The sequence below is a fragment of the Centruroides vittatus genome, unplaced genomic scaffold, assembly GCF_030686945.1.
Source record: "Centruroides vittatus isolate TY-2023 unplaced genomic scaffold, ASM3068694v2 scaffold_1015, whole genome shotgun sequence".
Classification (NCBI taxonomy): domain Eukaryota; kingdom Metazoa; phylum Arthropoda; class Arachnida; order Scorpiones; family Buthidae; genus Centruroides; species Centruroides vittatus.
Window position 1 is genome coordinate 2,024,984 of NW_027122666.1, and position 20,664 is coordinate 2,045,647.

The 20,664-nt window shown below is 26.8% G+C and overlaps 1 protein-coding gene across 4 annotated transcripts in view; it reads left to right on the forward strand.

Moving 5' to 3' along the window:
- The window catches only part of LOC136986343 (protein zer-1 homolog), a 62,148-nt gene that overhangs the window by 39,764 nt on the left and 1,720 nt on the right, over positions 1–20,664 (forward strand). For 3 of the 4 annotated variants that reach the window (XM_067283846.1, XM_067283850.1, XM_067283847.1), the window contains 10 exons: positions 677–818; positions 3,340–3,542; positions 8,975–9,037; positions 9,166–9,220; positions 10,414–10,482; positions 13,802–13,963; positions 14,035–14,125; positions 14,633–14,703; positions 14,780–14,827; positions 14,902–14,969. In XM_067283846.1, the coding sequence (XP_067139947.1) occupies positions 677–818; positions 3,340–3,542; positions 8,975–9,037; positions 9,166–9,220; positions 10,414–10,482; positions 13,802–13,963; positions 14,035–14,125; positions 14,633–14,703; positions 14,780–14,827; positions 14,902–14,969 (972 nt within the window). The remainder of the gene's footprint in view (positions 1–676; positions 819–3,339; positions 3,543–8,974; positions 9,038–9,165; positions 9,221–10,413; positions 10,483–13,801; positions 13,964–14,034; positions 14,126–14,632; positions 14,704–14,779; positions 14,828–14,901; positions 14,970–20,664) is intronic. The other variant, XM_067283848.1, reaches the window with a different exon arrangement.

A 20,664-nucleotide genomic window follows, 5' to 3' on the forward strand; every position in this document is an offset into this window, starting at 1 on the left:
TTTACTTAAGAAGAAAAATTGTTTATATTTGAAATTATCTTTATTATCTTATTAGCTTTAGTAATTTTAGTCTCTGTTGAAACAATTTTTATAGATCTTGAGATGATAATGAATTTCAAAAAGAAGGCTTTGATTAATATTAATAGTCTAAGTAACAATCTAAATCAATATAAATGTTTTTAATTTATTTGATTTATTTTTAAATAAATTATTAAGTATTGAGGCTGTATTTTAACCTCAAACTATATTTTTGATTTTGATTTGATTTTTTTTTTTTTTTGCCCAAGAATATATTTATCAGTATTTTATTAAGTTATGATTAAAATTTACATTTAAATAAAAATAAAATTGAATGAAAATAAATTTGAAATGAATAATTTTACATATGTTATAAGAAACTGAAGAATTAATTCTGTTTAGAATTATTAAAAACTAACTTTTTATCATGAAAATTTGAAGAATAATCTTTTATGTCTAGCTATTCAGAAATCATGTCAAAAACTTTGAAAATGTTTCTATCAGAATTATGCAATTATAGTAATAATTGTATGTTTTGTTTAAATACAACTTTCAATGAATAAATCTTAATCTAATATGAATTATTTTAATGAATTTCATAATATAATGTTAAGACTTTGAATTACATTACTAATTGTTATTTGTTTATTTTTTAAAGTCCAGCAACAGAAGATCCTGTAGAAGTACCTTTAACAGACATTCCTGGTCTAAAGAGTAGAGTCAATTGTCCATTAGAATTTCTTGGTTTATTTAATACAGCTCATGAAGCTTGTTATCGGCATCATATTCCTTCCAAAAGAGTATGTAATATGATTAATATATTTTTATAAACTTATTATAACATTCAGTCTACTCAAAAGGAACAAGTATCTGCTGATTCTTAATCAGGAATATAATAAGGGGGGTGCAAAAGTAGGTATATAGTTGTTATTATTGGTAAAAACATACAGGGAGAAAATAGGAAGAAAAAACATTATGTACAAATTAAATCACAAATAAGGAATACAAACTAATTAAAGGTAATAAAAATAATAATAATGAACACCAAGCATTTGTATTTCTCAGATTCTCAACTGTATACCTGCTTTTGCACCCTGCTGTATTAGTAAATTAATATAAATATTTAAAATAATTTTCTTACTATATAAACGTCACTGTGAAAGACCAAAATTAGAGAATGTTGAGATTCTGCGGTGAATGTCGACACATATGAAAGACCGTCGGTGATAGATCAAATATTTGGTTATATTATTAATGTTATGTTAAGTTAGGTTTAGCTTATGTTTAGGTTAAGTTAGGTAAAAAATGTCCCGAGAGAAGCAGCTGCAACTAATTCGAGAAATGGAAGGCAAGGCTATACATGCTGTAATTGCAAAAAGAAGTGTTCCACAACTAAATGCTAGGAACAATATTTTTATTCAGCATTCACATTTGTCGGTGTAAGTGAGAAATAATGATATTTAGCAATATGTCATACCTACACGAAACAACTGTGTGAATGCTGACATTCATCGGTGAATCTCAACATTTGCCAGATTTCAGTTTTTCACAGTAACATAAATACATACAAATGAACATATCTTTTTAATTTTTTATCTTTGGCATACTTTTTGTGTTATATTTGTATTTTTGTTACAATTCTTTATTTGGGAAGCCTTATATGATTTGGAGCATTGCCTAATTATATATTTAAATAAATAAATAAATAATTTAAACTTCTATTGTATTCGTTTTGAATTTAACTCATTGCTAAGCATTCAAATTATGTTACATGCATTATATATAGGCCTATATATACACATTATTTTCGAATTATTACATATATCTGTGATTAATATAACATTAATTAAACAATATTAAATCTGAAAAAATACTAAAACCGACAATAGAATATTAATTTGTATTGTTAGTAATTTAGGAAATATTAAATTTTTAATAGAGTACTTCATTAACCAGACTGAATAATTTATATTTAAATAAGTATGTATTACTTTATTATATTGGATGTAATATGTTCATGTTCAGTACAACTCACTTTCTTGGAAGCAAAATTTCAGTTTTTAAGATTATAGATCATTGACAAAACTGTAGCTGTTACAGCTTTCGGAAAACTGAATTTTAATGTTTCTACATTATAGTTAGTGCTGGAAGAGAAGGTATTCTCTTTCATTAATATCTCAAACATGATATCAAAATACACGAAAGCTGAATCTATACAATCTATAATATTTATTGTAATACATTTTCATTCATCTGTGTATATTTTCTACACTGCAGTTTATTCTTTTTGAGAATATAACATTATTTACAGCTTAAAGTTTCAAAAAACAAGTAACATCATATATTAGATGAATCATTTTATGAAACTTTACCTCAGTTTCTGTTTTTATCAATTTCAGAGATCTGCCATTTTATCCATACTGTGAGTGCTGTTTTGACATAGATTAAGCTGTTAGTTATGAATAAAATGTTATATAACATTATATTATTGCAATTTAAAATAGAATTTTATTTTGTAAAGCATTACAAATATACAGCAGAGTCCTGTACAACATGGGAATACATTCTGTATTATAGGAAATTGCATTATCAAGACATGCATTATCAGATGATTTTATGCAAGATAAACTTAGGCCTAGAAGTTGAAGAAGAAAACATACCCCTGGATGACAAAATTAGAATTTTGTATGAGTACTATTCAATTTTTTCATTGCATTATACAAATTTGCATTACAGAGGAGCACATTATACAGGAGTTTACTGTATTCCCAGTGTTTTTTATTTATTGTTATTATCATTTGTGTATTTTAGCCATTCAAAAATAGAAACCAAACATTACTACAAAAATATATTCATATTATAAAACAAATTACAAGTCAATTTATGCAATAAATATAAAAAATTAATAAAATAAATAACTCTTTATAATTATTGTTTCTGTGAAGTATAATTTCCAATATTACTGAAACACTTTTTCTATCACTTATCACGATACACTTTCCTGTTGTGAATGATTAAAAAAGATGTTTCATTAGTATTGGAAATTATATTTTGAGAAAATTGTTACAATGCACATTTACTGAACTGTTACTATTTGTAAATTATTAAAAAATTATTATTAAAACATTAATGAAGTTATATTTAAACAGATAAAGGTAATTCAATAAAAACTGTATAATTATATACTGGTATATATAATTGTCTAAAAAATATGTGTAATGAAAATTTTATTCCGATTAAAGGTGTCTTTTTAAATTTTCAATATATTTTTAATGTGTTTTTATTTCACTTATAAAATTACAAATTTACATTGGTTTTTAGATTGCTGGTGATGCCAATGAAGAACAGATTTTAACAGCTGCTCAAGTATATTATGATCGGCCAGAAATTCTACAGAAAGTTTTAAATGATTTATTTCATGTCTTTCGTTATGATTCTTGTAACAATTCTCGTCTCGCATTAGATGTTGTTATGGTTGCTATGAAGCAGCATTTGACTGAAAAGCATATACAGATTGCTGGAAGGTAATTTTTAAAATATTTTTTATTTTATATCAATTTTATATAAAATAAATTTAATAAGTAGAAACGTTATTTATAATATTACTATTTACATAAATTTAGACTCAGTATCATTAATTTCCTTGAAATTAATGATGATATTTCATCATTAATTTCTTTGTAATTCATTAGTTATAATTAGTATTTCTAAATGATTTGTTATGGTTTTATACAGAAGAAAGATCTCTTGTTTATATGCTGAATTGATTTAAATAATTGAATAAAAATGAATTTAATAAAATTTCCAAATTATTGCAAATGGCATCAAAGGCTGTCATCAAAATCTGTACAAATATCACATAGATAGATCAATTTTGTCAATATGTTTTAGGAAATATTAAAACAAATATTAGAAAGCAATTGATACTGTATTTACATTTGTAATCTGCACACTTTTATTCAAAAAATTAGGCTTGTGCAATTTATTGAAAACAAATTTGGTGATATACCCAGTGATTTCAATATTTTCTTAAAGTTTCTGAAAATTAAAACAAATTCTGTAAGTAAATATTGATTTTAAAACATAATAATGATTTAGAAGAAAGTATTTCTAAATAAAATAAACTTTAATATATTAAATTTAATTGTAAACTTTAAAAAATATATTAAATATGAAAATTTTAATTCAAAATTTGAGAGATTCCTATTTTTGTTTTAGTGGTTTTTAGTTAGTTATATAAAGTTATGAATTGTGTAAGAAATTTCATAAGAAAAATATTAAATATTTATTTTTAAAATTTATAGTAAATATTATTTATATTAAAATTTATTATTACACTCTGTTTAGCATAATAATAAATTTTTGACAATTTGTTTAAAAAAAACAAATTGTCAAAAATAAAACTTTTATTCCATAAATATGTATACTTTTTAATGGTGTATAATGCAAATTTTTTTTTTATTACTGTCAATTATAAATATTCTCCTAAATAAAGTAAAAATCTCATATAAATATGAAAAACAATTGTGCTGGTAATAATAATCATCATTTCATTTCATTTTTAAGTGAAATTTATTTTTGTAATTATTGATAAAAGCTGGATAACAATAATTAGCTTAATAGAAGTTATTTATAAGTTATGTTAAGCTGTTGCAGTAAAGCTTCATAGGGAAGCCTACAAGATTTTATAACCAGAAAAATTGCTTTGTTATGTTATTAGCTGAACTGTACAACAGTAAAAAAAAGGGAAATAAATAAAATGTAAAGAAGTTTTTTAGTTAAATTATATTAAGTTTCTTTGTAAATAACATAATGTGAAAGGATAAAGTTTCTTCAAAACCACTTTGATTATTTGGAGAAAATTAATTCTTGGTGTTTCTGTCAAATTTTATAGCGATACTATCTGATGTTTGCTTAACCCTGGGTTAGTGCAGTGGGGTTTTTCTCCACCCTAGACGCTTTAAAACTTGGCACTATTCATAGATTTTGCAACTAATATCCGTTTCCTCTTCAGTAGCTTCATGATTTTATGTATAGAACATGTTCAAAAATTTGTACAGTGATTCAGAAACTTCAGTAAGAGAACGACGACAGTTTACAGTGGGGTGTCCAAACACCCCACAGTACCAGTCATGTTTTTTTTTTTTTTTTTTATTTTATAAATATTTATTTAGTTTTTTTCATTTTTAAAATAACTATAATTTGAGTACATTTATTATTTATAATATAGATCAATTATTTTTATTCCCGTTTTTTATTATAAGTTTATTTTAATTAGTTCTATTCCCTTACAAATTCAACATGGATGACTTCGAAAAACACACTGAGAAAATACCAAACATAGCAAGTTGCTTGTCAGTTGCATTGAGTGCTAAAGTACAATGAATCAGAGTGACAATTATGTTTGAAAAAAACAATTTAGATTTTTACTATTGGTTTAATGTAATGAGTTTTGATAAATGTTGTTTTGTATTTTTATGGATTTATGAACTAATGTAATATGTAATCATACTTGAATATAATCATATGTATAATGAGACATGCCTCTACCAAATAAATGACTAAAACTTTATGCATTTTTACTTACATGCTTCATTGACAAAAATAAAAGTTTGGTGGTCAAAAACCCCACTGCACTAGTGTCGAAAAAAAACTCACTGCACTAACCCAGCATTAATTTTACTTTTTAATCTGGATTGGAACATATTGTTGATTGTTTTATAGTATTTTTCATTAAGTACATATTAATCAAAGATTTCTTAATTAAATAAACAGATTTAACACTGACTGCTTTTGTTTCATTTAAATCAATAAATATTTTCTATTTTGTTTGGATTAGTTACTAATCCAAACAAAATTAGAGTAAATGAAACTAATTGAATTGCTATCATATCATTATTTGAACCATGAAAAATATTTAAATTTATATTCTTGATGTTTTGTTGTATATTGCATAATTGCATAGATCATATCAATTATGCAACAATTATTTATTGTGACATCATCACAATGCTGGGCTGCAATTTTAATCATGTATTTTTAATTTATTTCATCTAAAATATATGCTTTCTACCTCAAATTAGTAGTCTTGCCCCTGTACATCAGAATTTTCCTATTAGAAATAATCATGCCAGTCATATATCCAAATCCTTTCAGCAGAAATTTTTGAATTAAAATGATGTGACTTCTGGTTTGCATTGGAAGTTCATATATAGTTAATTGGGACCTCCAGCCCCTAATCTTTCCATATGTGGTCTTGGCTTTCATCTATCTAACTCAATTCTCAAGATTATGGAAGGGCAGACAACAGATGGATGACAGTGGGGAATTTATAGATCTACAATTTTTTCAAATTGCATCTCAATAAATATTAAGTTGACAAATAAAATGTGATGCTTTTAATATAGTATAGTATTAAGATTATATTGAAATACAAAACAAAATAATTGATAACGGATGATTACAGAAATGAATAAGCAATCAGATTATATCAATGTGTATTTTGTGACTTTTGTTTTTTGATATATAATTATAAAAATTTGCATAAATATTTTTTTTTGTAATTTCTAATATTAAACATTATAAGAGCTTCAATTATTTTATTATAAAATTATGAGTAAAATATTTTTATGATCTAGAATATATTATAAGTTATTATCAAGATAAAAAGATTATTTTTATCTAGTAATTTTTTTTTAAGAAATTTTAACGTTTTAAAAGATAATAAATCATATAGACTTTATGTAGAGCAGAAAATTTTTATCATTTGTTAAAGAAATTAACAAATAATGTATGAAATTTTTATTAGTAACATTATTTTTAATGTGTGAGAGAAAATAAAAGTATTACTTGAATTTTGTTATAGAAACAGTACTTAATTCTGTACAGTTTCATTTTGAATCAATTATTTTGAAAGAAATTCCTAATAAAAAAATAACTGATAAGATGTATTACAATTGAATGAAATATATATATATATATAATGTATAAAACATACATATAAATGATGAAACATATAATTTAGTATTTTTTATCATAAATCTAACAACACATATTACATTATATTAAATATTCTCTTATATATTTTTAATAATTAACAATTTCTATATCTATGAATTAAAAAAGTTAGTATAACATGACATTCAGATAACTTATAAACAAAACTCTTTTGTCTACAGTTATATCTACATATGAATAGTTATCTTTTTCACATGATTTGATAACATATAGGAATATTTATTTTAAAACTTAAAAACAGTAACTAACATTTTATTCATATATTATAATAATCTAATGACAGTATTAACAGAAAATTATTTTTTAAAATAACATTAAAGATATTTTAACTGATTTAACTGAACTAAAAATTAATTGCTGAACCATTTGAGGTTTAGCAATTAATTTTAAGTTAGTTGATAGGTTAATTTATGTTATTTTCATAACAAGAATTATACTGGATCAGTGATATAAGAATTTTGAGCCTTAATCTAATTAGAAAATTTTCAATAGTTCTGTAGTTACTGAAAGTTTTGATATTTTCATTTACTCTATCAAAAAGAAGAAATAAGAAAGTAAATTTAGTTTATTATTTATTCCAAAGAATAAAAGATTTTAAAATATATGATTAATATGAATACAATATATTTTTTTTAACTCTCCATTTTGTGGGCACTGAGGGGGCCTTTTTCTAGTAAGGCAGCGGGCATTTATTAGAACGACATCAAAATGGGAGAGGGTGTCAGAAAGGTGTTGAGGAATTCTGACATGAGGAGGGTAGGTCATCCAAGTGTTTGTGCATACAAAATAATTTATTTATTTTGGAATATTCTGTTGATAATTGATATTTATTGTATATATGATTGCACATATAGGGAGGAGCAGGCAGTGGTGATGACAAATTGTATGCAGAAGGAAGTGAGAGTAAAAAATGAAGCAAAATCTGTTGTTGCAATATGTGCACACACCTAAGCCCATTATGGGTTTGACCAGGCTCTCAATGGGGCTTCCAAATGATGAGGAATGAGGCCTGACATAGTTGGACAGACCATCTGTGACAAAATTCCTGGAGTTTTTTTAACCTATCCAAATTCAATGCCTGATCTCCCTCGGCCATCTAGTCATAGAGCTGAGAAATGATTTGAATACAATATTAATGTTTTATGAAATTAAAAACATTCAGCAAAATTGATAATATTTTAATACTTTGTTGTTCTGTAAACTACTCTTTAATATTAATTCACAAAATGTACATACTTTAATAAAAAAGTTATAGTTATTTTCTTAAAAGTTTTCAGATTTATTTTAATCCATCTTCACAAGAACAAAAATTAATAACTAATTTAAAAATCTTCTATCCAGTTCTATCCCAAATACATGACATTCAGGACATTAGAATGTTACATAGGCTGTCTTCAGGCATTAGTGTTTCTCCAATCTTACACACTGTTAAAGGAGTTTGAATTTATCAAGATATTTTGGAAAGTGTAAAATAGTATTATTATAAAGCAGAATAACTGCTATTTTATTTTTTCATCTTATTAGCAAATTTGTAGAGTTAATTTCATTAACAATATTAGTAGCTCAAAGGTTAGTTAACTGTATTTGGAAGTATAATTCATGTAATTTTTCTATACAAAAAGTAGTGGAAACATGATAAAAATTTAGTTATTTAATTGCAGTTTAGTCTTCATAATAGTTGGACCACCCTATATATTTACTGTGTTGTAACTATCTTCACTAGAAATTAATACAAAAACAAAGTTATTATAATTTTCTTATCATTTTTTATCCATTTACTTTGTAATGGTTAAAATTTTAATAAAAAATAAAGATTATTTACAAAATCATTTTTTAAGGTGTAGCATTAAGATATATTTCAGTAATATTTGATTGTAATTTTTATTTTTAAAAATTTTTTATTCTGCACTCATTTTAATTAGTTGCATTTTATTTGTAGTGCATCTCTATTTTATATAGTTAAGGGAGAAGAAAAAAACAATTTTAATATTAAAATTAAGAGGTTAGTATGCAATTCACTTGATATTTTATGCATGTTAAAGGTTTAAAATTTATTATTATTATTTTAAATAAAGCATTTAAATTTTAACTTAGAACACAACTAAATTTACTATTTTTTTCATTTAATAGAAGAATAATCAAAGCACTGTTGGATGCCATGTGTGCTCACCGTGATGACACAACAGTAGGTTTTTTGATTTTGTTTATATAAAGAGAAAATTAAACAAAAATGAATGAGAAAAAATATAGATATTAATAAACTGTTCATTCTGTGTAAAGGTTCAATTATATTTTACTGGCAAAATTTAAAGATTTGAAGTGAATTGAAATGTCATTCTGAAGCATAATGAAGTGTGATTAATTCTCAGAACTCACTGAGAAGGGAGACACTGTAATTTCTAAAATGTATCTGGGTAAAATAAAGTTGTTGATTGGCTAGTAATCATGTCATCTGTGGATGTGATAATTCCTAGAAAATTAAGATGTTTTGACTGGTCATATATTGAGAATAAAGAAACAGAATAGTTTTAAATCAGTTTTCAGTGAAGGTAAAAATGATGTGCCTCCACTTTTATGAAAAATGTGTTTATATTTATGGAACTGAGAATAATATCTATATATATTGTTGACAGAAATATTTAACACACTATTAGTGTACTAAATTATTTCATTTGTGTAAAGAGTCATCTTAAAGGAAAATTTAGAACTAAAATTTATTTTAATAAGTATTAATATGTAGTTTTCAATATAAACAATGTTTTTTTAACAATAAAACTAAAGTATATATATTGTATTTAGACAGAAAACATTTATAATTTAAAGAGATTGTTCTTAAATTGTTGTTGAATCCAATTATTCCATATTCTTATAATTGAAAATTTTAATCGTTAATTTTTAACCTTTAAGTAATACATAGTAGCTCTTTATTGTATCATTCATGTTGAGAGACAAACTAAATGATTGATATATCACATGGTGCAATATAACAGTGTATCTATTTTCTATCTTCATGCCAAGTTGCTTTTTAGAGGGTTGTATTTCATACAATTGTAGATTCAAGATCAGTGATTGGAATGCGGTAATATTTCTTTACCAATAGAAATTCAATGGCAACCAATTTTTTAAAAAATTATTGGCTAAGTGCTTTTATATTTGGAAGACCAAACAAGGTGTTATATATCCAAATGAGCAATATAACAAGAGGCTACTGTATTATGATATATTAAATACAGAAATCCATTTGTCACAACAGTTAATAATTTTCTCACCAACTTTATTTATTCTATCACTTTTTCTTGTTATTATTATAAGTGCATATAAATAGAGAATACTTTTTCAAATTATAAATCACAAATGCTTGTTTATTTTTCTGATTAGATGCTTCGAAATGGTTGTTTGACTCTCATTCATTTTAAAATTCCCCAAGATGTGGTAAGTAATTTACAGGTAACGCTCAAATCATGATTATATATTTATTATTTAACTATTATTTAATTAGCTATATTTGATTTTGTGTTTCTAGATAAAAGCTAGAGCTTTCTTAAATTTTTCTTATGTAATTGAAAATTAGTGAAATTATAACAAAACCTCAAAAAATGATTTTATAATTGGAATAAAATTTGGACAGGAATTTTAAAACTGCTTAAAATATTTTATTGTTGGAAACATATAATTATTAACACTAGAAACTCATATTTAACATAGTTATTTGTAAATTTATAAAGTACAGTATTTATCATTCATTGGCAGGAAATCATCAGTTATAGAGAATTATTACCAGATAGCTATAATGATGCCAACAGTTGATAACATATACAGATATTTGGTAGTTATATTCCAAAAAAGTGTAGTGTTATGCAAATCTATGCTATATGAAACAAAGGACTGGTACAAAACTTAAAAGTTAGTTTTCAAAAGTTAGGAAAAATAAACTATTCTTTTCCATAACTAAGAAATATGTTTATTAAAGCAATCAATAATTAACTAACAGTTGCAATCAAAAATATTGCATGTTAACATTAATTTTATCTTTAATAATTTGAAGACAGTTCGCTCAAACAGAGATCACCATTTTTAATTCCGTGTTTAAGACAATACACTTTCGGCGACCGACCTTTCCTTAGAGGCTACTAGCCGCCGTAATCGCTAAAAAAGTCTTTTTTAAAACACAAATTTTCCAATTAAAAATATAAATTTTTAAAAATAGGATTTGGTGACATACGAACATCTTGTTTAATCCATCTAACCTTCTTGGGAAGTTTTCGGCTTTATATCCACTAAGTAGTAAGCGCTGGAAAATGTAGATGCTGGAAAGCCTCCCTCTGGTGACGATATTTTACATTTTCCTTCGTAATTTCGTTCGTCCGATGGCTATTTTTATGTTTAATAATTTGAAGACAGTTCGCTCAAACAGAGATCACCATTTTTAATTCCGTGTTTAAGACAATACACTTTCGGCGACCGACCTTTCCTTAGAGGCTACTAGCCGCCGTAATCGCTAAAAAAGTCTTTTTTAAAACACAAATTTTCCAATTAAAAATATAAATTTTTAAAAATAGGATTTGGTGACATACGAACATCTTGTTTAATCCATCTAACCTTCTTGGGAAGTTTTCGGCTTTATATCCACTAAGTAGTAAGCGCTATTAGTGCTAAAGCCTCCCATCTGGTCGCCGATGTATTGTCTTACCATTTTCAAGCCATAAGTAGTATCTCATGTTTCGCTGTCTTCAAATTATTAAACATAAAATAGCCATCGGACGAACGAAATTACGAAGGAAAATGTAAAATATCGTCACCAGAGGGAGGCTTTCCAGCATCTACATTTTCCAGCGCTTACTACTTAGTGGATATAAAGCCGAAAACTTCCCAAGAAGGTTAGATGGATTAAACAAGATGTTCGTATGTCACCAATTCCTATTTTTAAAAATTTATATTTTTAATTGGAAAATTTGTGTTTTAAAAAAGACTTTTTTAGCGATTACGGCGGCTAGTAGCCTCTAAGGAAAGGTCGGTCGCCGAAAGTGTATTGTCTTAAACACGGAATTAAAAATGGTGATCTCTGTTTGAGCGAACTGTCTTCAAATTATTAAACATAAAATAGCCATCGGACGAACGAAATTACGATTAATTTTATCTTCACTGCTGAACACCATTAAACAAGGACATTTTAGAATATCATCATCATCTGAGCTTTCCTGTTTACCTTAACCTGAAGTATTGGCAACATCTTGATTTTTCTCTACTTTTTCATAAAGTCTGATGTTTTCATTTGCTTGCATTTGCCTACGATCTCTTAAGACCTTTAAAAATTTAATCTTTTTATGTACTAACTTTTAATTTAATCTATAAAAACGAAACATGGTAACAGTCTTTTGGGTTCATTTAGAGCACTATCACTAATGCAGCAACACATGGTTTATAGGAAGCTAGGACAATCAGTTCTCATTAAAAAAAAACCAAGTGAATGGCACGAAACAACATTGAAAATTTCAGTATTCTGAAGTCCATGGGCAATATGTATCTTGCTTGAATAAAGAAATATCAAATTACGGTGTTTGTACTTAAAAATTATGATGTTTTCTATGAGGATCGCTCTAATTCTCAAACTCTGTTAGAGCAAAACCATATTGTAGGAATGCCATGTTATATGAGGGATACCTGAATATTCTGTAAGCAGTTGAGCATTTATAAAAATAGATTACTTTCATAAAAATAGATTACTTTCATAAAAATATATCTATCATTTAAAAGTTATGCTTGACTCTTTAAACATGATGTTACATTATATTAGGAAAAATAGAAGATTCCTTATTATTACAATCAATTATTTGAATATATGATATAAAATTATCTTAAACACACTAATCCATTTAAAATACAGATTCAATTAAATAACAAAAATATAATTCATTGAAATTATTTAAAATATGTAGCATTAATTGTATTAAATGTGTATATATTACTCAGTTGTAAACCCTTCTGGTATATGTAGATTTAACTTTTACTGATTGTCCTAAAAAACTTAAGCAGGTATATAAAAAAAGTGGAGAATTTGAATCTTGCATATAAATTTTAAACGGAAATTCCTTTATCTTTTCAATCTTACCTTGGAAATTTAAAACTTTAATTAGGAGAAAGCTAATTTTCTAACTAAAATATTTAATTTTTTAAAATGAAATAAATTAGACAATTACATTAGAGCGTCATTTATCCGAAAGCCGATCAACTGAAACGTCGGTTAACCGAAAGCTTTCCAGTCGGACTGTGTCATGTTGAATTGAACATTTTTGATACTAGATTAACTTCTAAAGTATAATGTTTTTTGTTTTTATATTTTTCAATATATTTATTTTGTTTGTACAAAATAAAGAAATAATTTTTAATGATACAATAGCCACGATTGTTGTTCCAAGAATTTTTGTTAGGCTTAAAATCGACGAAAATTCAATGTGAAGCGACACGCAATGGAGAAAAATTTCAACGTGGGATAAGTTGATGTTCAACGAAAAAATATATTAACTTAACCAATTATTTACGAAAAAATATATATCTGAAAAATAAGTTACCCGAACAACCCCAGTCACCAATTGATTTGGATAAACGACGCTCTACTGTAATTGTATTACTTTTCTAATATATTATCTGAGAAAAGTGGCTTTTATTTAGAATAATAAAATTTATTGTTATTTTTTTTAATTATAGAAATTTACAGTTTATAGTTAGGAAAAGAAAGTTTATAGTTATTTTATATTGACTTTTTCAGTTATTTGACTACGAAAGATTAGTAGATATTTTACTCCATATAGTCTCCCAAGAAGATCAAGATGATTTTGTTCAAAGAATTGGAATCTATCTACTTAATAGTGTAGCATGTCAAGTAGATGGTATACAAAAACAATTAGTAGGTGATAGAGGTGCTATAACAGTAAGGATATTTGTATATATAATTTTTTTTTCTGGTTTTATTAAAGATTAAACAATAAAATTTATTTTTAGATAATGCTCCGCTTAATTGAAAATAGATTGAATCGTCACAACTGTGATGAAGTAATGGAAACAGCTTGGAGTACAATGTGGAATGTTACAGGTTATTAAAATTTTATGTTTATATATATATATATATAATGGTTTATTTGATTATGTATTGTTCTATTCAGATATCATTATTGATGAGACTATGTCTCGTCTCTAAAATCAAAGAGCTTCTTAAGACATATAATAACATATATTTTAATACAATACAGAAAACATTACAAAACGAAGAACACTAAACAAATCATCTTGGTACTAATTATTAAATGGATATTAATCGTCTTGAAGTAGACACATCGCTTGTGCTATGTTGTTGCTTCTTCTTTCTCTAACAGTTTAACTAAGTCATATCAGCATGGGGGATGGGCACCTATATACAAATTATTATTTTTCAACATTTTATTCATATTATTAAATTTTTGATGTGAATTGTCAGATACTTAACCATAGTACATTTTATATATAAATTTAATGAAGATTTTTAAGAGGTTAATACATAAATATTCAAATTGAGTTACATAATGAAATATTTATAATTCATTATAATAATTGTACTTTTTAGATGAAACACCTATTAATTGTCAAAGATTTTTAGATGGAAGAGGAATGGATCTTTTCTTAGGTTGTTTACAGGTAAATTTAAAGTTTTGAATAAACATAATTTTGGGATTATGTTTGGATTCTTAATATACTTAATCCTTTATTACAGAGTTTTTCTGATAAACCAGAATTATTAAGAAATATGATGGGATTATTAGTAAGATACATTTACTATATATTTTTTAAGAACATTGTATTAGGCTGAAATTTCTAATTAATGATATTTCATAGGGTAACGTAGCTGAAGTAAAAGATTTAAGGCCACGATTAATGAAAGATGAATATCTTTCAGTATTCAGGTGAGTTTTCAATGCAAATAAAACTAATTTAATTAATTAACAAAATTTACAAAATCAGCAATGTTTCTTTAATGAATTATTAGAAAATTAATGAACTAAATCTAAACAATTAAAATTTCTTTTAAATTATGAAACAATCATTAAATTATAATTATATTATCATTAAATACAATTTAATGAATTTATATTTATTAATTAATTAAATTTGTATTTAATGTCTATTTCATATATATTTAAAATTGAAACGCTTTTCATATTTAGTTAAAATTTCAATACCAATTCAATTATTAAAATTTGAATCAGTTTTTGAATCCCAAATTAATTACAAAAACTTTTTTAAACTTTATTTTTAATTTGTTCAAAATCAGAGACAGTTACTGTAAATATTAATGATATTTGTATTTTTAAAAAAGTCCTAGATTTTTAACATTGTATAATAAATTTAGTTATCAGATGGACTTTTTTCAAGAAGTTTCTAGACTGAAGAAAAGAAATTTTCTTGGATTACTGTGTAAATCAAAAACCAAGATCAATAGGGAATTAATTTTTGAATTACAGTAGACCTCCCTATAACACGGGTTCATATAACACGGATTCGTATAACACGGCGAAAAAATTGCGATTGTGTTCATATAACACACTAAAAGAGACTCATATAACACGGTAAAACATCATCACCAACTCGTGTCGCAACAGGATTAGTCAAATCTGGACCAATAGTGGACATTGCACAAACCATTGAGTTTAAACGAGCAGCGGATTTACTAAAAACCATTTATTATTTAACGGCCATAAAAATTATATTTATATTAATGATGTCTCCAAAGTTCAGCGAATTTTTCGCAGAAAAATAACTTATCAGGAAACACGCACCTGTCGTTTGATGAGCCACTTCGCGACAAAAACAAGCTTAAGCAATGGCATCATCGAATGGTGCACACTTGGTAAGTAATCCTATAATTTTTTGTTTATAGCATAGTTTACATGAATTATTCCCAAAAAAGTATACATGTTTTGTAAATGTTGACTCAAATTAGTCTAGAATCGGTTAATTTTATGGAAGAAAACCTTTCAAACAGCCATAGCTCCTAAACTGCACACGTGTTGGGCTGTGATTGGCTCATGTATTTAAGTGACTTGCACAACACGGATTCATATAACATGGAACATATCTACCGTGTTATAGTGGGTCTACTGTATATGATGTAATTACAATAAATTTTGAATTGCCAAATGTTTTTTAATGCTTCTTTAAGATCTGTTCAAAATAAGTTGAACTGTGAATTAGTTTGAAATATTATGATGACAGAAAAAATCTGTTTATCAAATGAAATTTACTATGTTATAATAAATTAAATATATATAGTTTCTATATAACTTAATTTGGTTTAGGTAAAAAAATTTCTTAAAAATTATCAATAAACATACAAGATATGCAAATAATAACTGCACATGAGATGGAAGATATAAATACAACTTAGTTATCAATGTTAAACTATTTTATTAAAGTTATGGTTTTAACTGTGTTGGTTGTAATATTTTGAATAAACAGGAGTGTCACTAAGTATGGAAATATTGATGTAAGATGTATGAATGTATAGAGAATTTGGAATGAGTCTTTGGAATGTTTGGCAAAAGATACAACTAAACATAAACAGTAACAGTCCACTTGGTTTGTTCTACATTAAACCAAGTACAAATTTCTGAACAAAGAACACTAAGATCATACAACACATGGACGCCATGTTTCCTTGCTAAATTTGAACTGAGCACCCGAAACCGTGCCTCCTGCCAAAAATGTTCCTTTCCGAAATATAGTACGAATGACACCAAACATCACACCCACCTTGAAATAATTTCAATAAGAGGGTTGTAAGAAAAATGTCACTGATAGTTAATCAAGAGTGAGGGAGCGTATTTTCACAATAGGTCACTTGAGTCATTGACCGGATGCTAATTTGACTGTAACAACCTGTACACAATTGTCCTCTCCCAGATGAAGTTCACAAACTCTAGCCATATCCCATTTAGTGGGTGGCAGATTGTTGTCCTTGAGTAGCACTAAATTGCCAATCTTGATATAATATTTTCTCTCTTGACTGCTCATTTAGATCATTATAGATATTGAAAGCATAAATATCTTGCACGTCTCCAGAAATGTTGCAGCATCTGTTGGCCTAGCTGCCAGTGAGAAAGATGGTTATGTTTGATGCTGGTGAGATCTGTCTCAGGAATTACTGAGAGAGAATCCTCGATAATGAAGTGTCCCAGTGTGAGAACTGTGAGATCTTTAGGATCACTGCTAAGTGCCGTGAGTTGTCTGGAATTTAAACAGGCTTCAATTTGACATAACAGTGTTTCCATCTCTTTGTAGGTTAGCTGGTATCATTACTTTTATATCATTATCATTACTTTTTATATGATACTTCACTAACCTTACTCCAGTTTCCTAAAGACCTCAAAGTGAGGGGCTGCTGGGGGGTTGAAATTCCTTTGTTGGCAAGCCAGTTGTATAATCTCATTACTATGTTGCTTGGTTGAAACACAGGCCTCAGAACAGAAAATGGCTTCAAAATAAGTGAGAATAGTAACTCCTAGCAAGGAAAAAGTGACTAAACAGTGACTGAAATAAAATTCGTTGGCCACGATGATATACATTATTTGTAAGGAGTAGAGGCCGAATGTTATTTTATATTATGGTTTTGTTTCATTTGACGTTATAATTTAGTTTGAGAACGTTTTCTTTTGTTTAAAGGACAATAATTTATTTTCATTATTAACTAATAGTAATTATGAATAAAGCAATCATAATTTGTAATTATGACCAGAAAATACCACAAATTGAGTTCCAGCTATTGGCGCTGTTTGCCACAGTGGCATGATTTAGAATCTAATGCTTGCAGGGTATAGACGTTTTTGTGCATTTCAATTGCATGTTCACATGCTTGCACAAGAAATTCGTTTCTCACTTTTGCATAAACGGTGTCACGATTGCATAAATTCGTTTTTGCGTGTTTTTACTCTCTTCTCACATTTGCATAAATGCAGCCTTACAATGAAGACTTGAGTAGATGCTAGTCTCTGGTGAAATCAGATCTTGGAAATTTCCAATTTCATTTTTGAGTGCATCGTATCCCAGTCAGTTGACCAAAATTAGCAAAGGGGTTGTTAATTAATTATCTTTTGCTATATCTGTACATTTTGATCTGCTCTTTACTTGGTTTCTTTATTTTTTTGTAGAACATAACCTTAGGCCAGTGATTCTCAACATTCTTAGCCCTCCCAAACAGTAAATATAAATAAAATTAGTATTTCGTAACCCCCCACCCAAAGCAATAACGACAGTAATCCTTACTATTACTAATTGAATTTTGACTGTAATTATAAATGTAAATTTTTTAAAATATTATATAATCACATTGCACTAATTTTATACATTAAGAAAATACCGACAGTATAAAAAATGTAATACAACTATTCCTATTATTTTATGTCGCTGCGTTTACAGCGACGGGTATGAACATGCACATATGACGTGTACATACATGAGCAATTTACAAGTTTCAACTTGATGTGTATGTGCTCTTTGTAATTTGATTCACCTGTGAAGAAAATTTTAAATGAAAAACAAATGTAACCATTACATTAATTTCTTTTCTTTCTTTCTGGTTACATGTGTACTTATTGTAAGTAATACATTTATAAGTTTGTAATAAATGATTTTTTCTCATAAAATGATTTCATTATTGTCTCGCAACCCCCCTTTAATATCACTGTGACCCCCAAGTTGAGAAACGCTGCCTTAGGCTAATAATTTGCATGAACACATTAGTTGTATCTATTAAGTGTCATAATAATGGGGCTGATTCTGGGTTGTTTGAATAGCTTCTGAATGTAAGAATCAATAATTTTACAATTATGATTATACTGTTTTAATAAGGTGTCCCAGGCTTCTTGACAGTTTCCTTCAGTGACGGGAATGGATTGGATCAATAGAGCAGATTCATGACATATTGACCATTTCAAGTTCTGGAATTTTTGGACACTTGATAATGTGTAGTTATCGTAAACAGTTGCCGTGAACAAGGCTGAGAAACAAATGAGCGAGATTGTTCTATACTTTTGTGTTCTGTGTTAAAAAACATTAACTTTGACATCTGTCCCATCAGGACCATATTTACAAGTAAGCTATGTTATCTGTTTGCTTAGGGCCTCGAGTTTCAGGGGCCTCAAAAATTGCTTCAAAAAAGAAAATTGATGTCAAATTTTGTAATAAAAATTTTTATACAAATGCTTTAAATACTACACAAAATAAAAAGTAGTTAATATGTTTATGTTAATTCTTTTGTTTTTATGATTGACTTTCAAAAATGTGAAGGGTTGGTAAGGGGCCTCACACAGAGGCTTAGGGCTTCAAAATGCTTAAACCCGGCCCTTTGTCTCACACAAAATTACTGTCATTTTAAACTTTAAGGAAAAATCTTTTAAAATTGACAGCATAACTTATTCATATAAAGCTGGACAATTGGGAAACTTTTGCTAATTCTTAACAGTCGAATCCACTCTTTCTGTCGATTATATTTATGAGCTTCTCCAAATTTTGATTTCCGAATAATCATCTGTTTTTCTTGTGAGAATCAACAAAAACTTATATTAGGCTCCCGTATGGTTTTGAAATTGCAATTTTCCCCTTAAATATTATACAGTATAATAGTTAAGATCAATATAATAGTGTAGTCAGTTTAACATAGTGCAGTGTTATTGGGTAAAATCCCCTCTGGCTCCAAGGTAGACCTGTATTGTATGCAACACTTAATTTATAATATTTATTTTTTAACCAAATTCATAACAAAAGCTTGTTTTTGTTAAAATTGCCAGTGTGAATTATCTTATATTTAGCATATGAAATAGAAAGCTCTTTAAATAGAATAACTATGAGATAACTCGATCAACTCAGATAAAACCAAACATGGAAATTATAATAATAGTGTGTCTATATTGATAAGATCAAATGCTTTCTTATTAATCAGTGCTAAGAAAAATCATACGATGGTCCCAAAAACATACATTACATATTCTAGAAATTAATTATCCTTTATTATCAAGTAACTGGTTCAACCATAAGTCTAACACACAGAGGAAAAAATTATTGAATGTATGTTTTATTCGAGTTAAAATGCCAAACACTGAAAAGAAAATTAGGGCTGAAGATGAATTTTGTTATTTAGAGGCTATATCACCTGCTGAAAACACTATGCTTATTCAAGGTGTATTGTGTATGCACAAAAGATAAAAATGCCATTGCCACAATTGTTCATGGGACTAAAATTAAACGTTTATATGGAAGTTTTTCAATAGAATTTCAGCAATAAACTTGTTTTTATTACAGTTTTAATGATATTGTTTCAATTACTTTATTTTATTTTTCTGTGAATAAATAAATATTCTATTCTCTGATGCTGCAGTTATTTTTAATATTTACTTCAAGTTCCTACTACCTATTAGTTACATCGATTTACTATGAAAATGCTTATTTCTGACACTGAATGTATCTAAATGCACTTCTCTCTGGCACTTGGCATATTAAAAATAAAATTCTGAGAATAAAATGAAATTATAAGAAAAATTATTTAGTTAGTGTATTTTGAATAAATATAAGGGCAGAAGTAACTAAATTTATTTTTCATATATAATT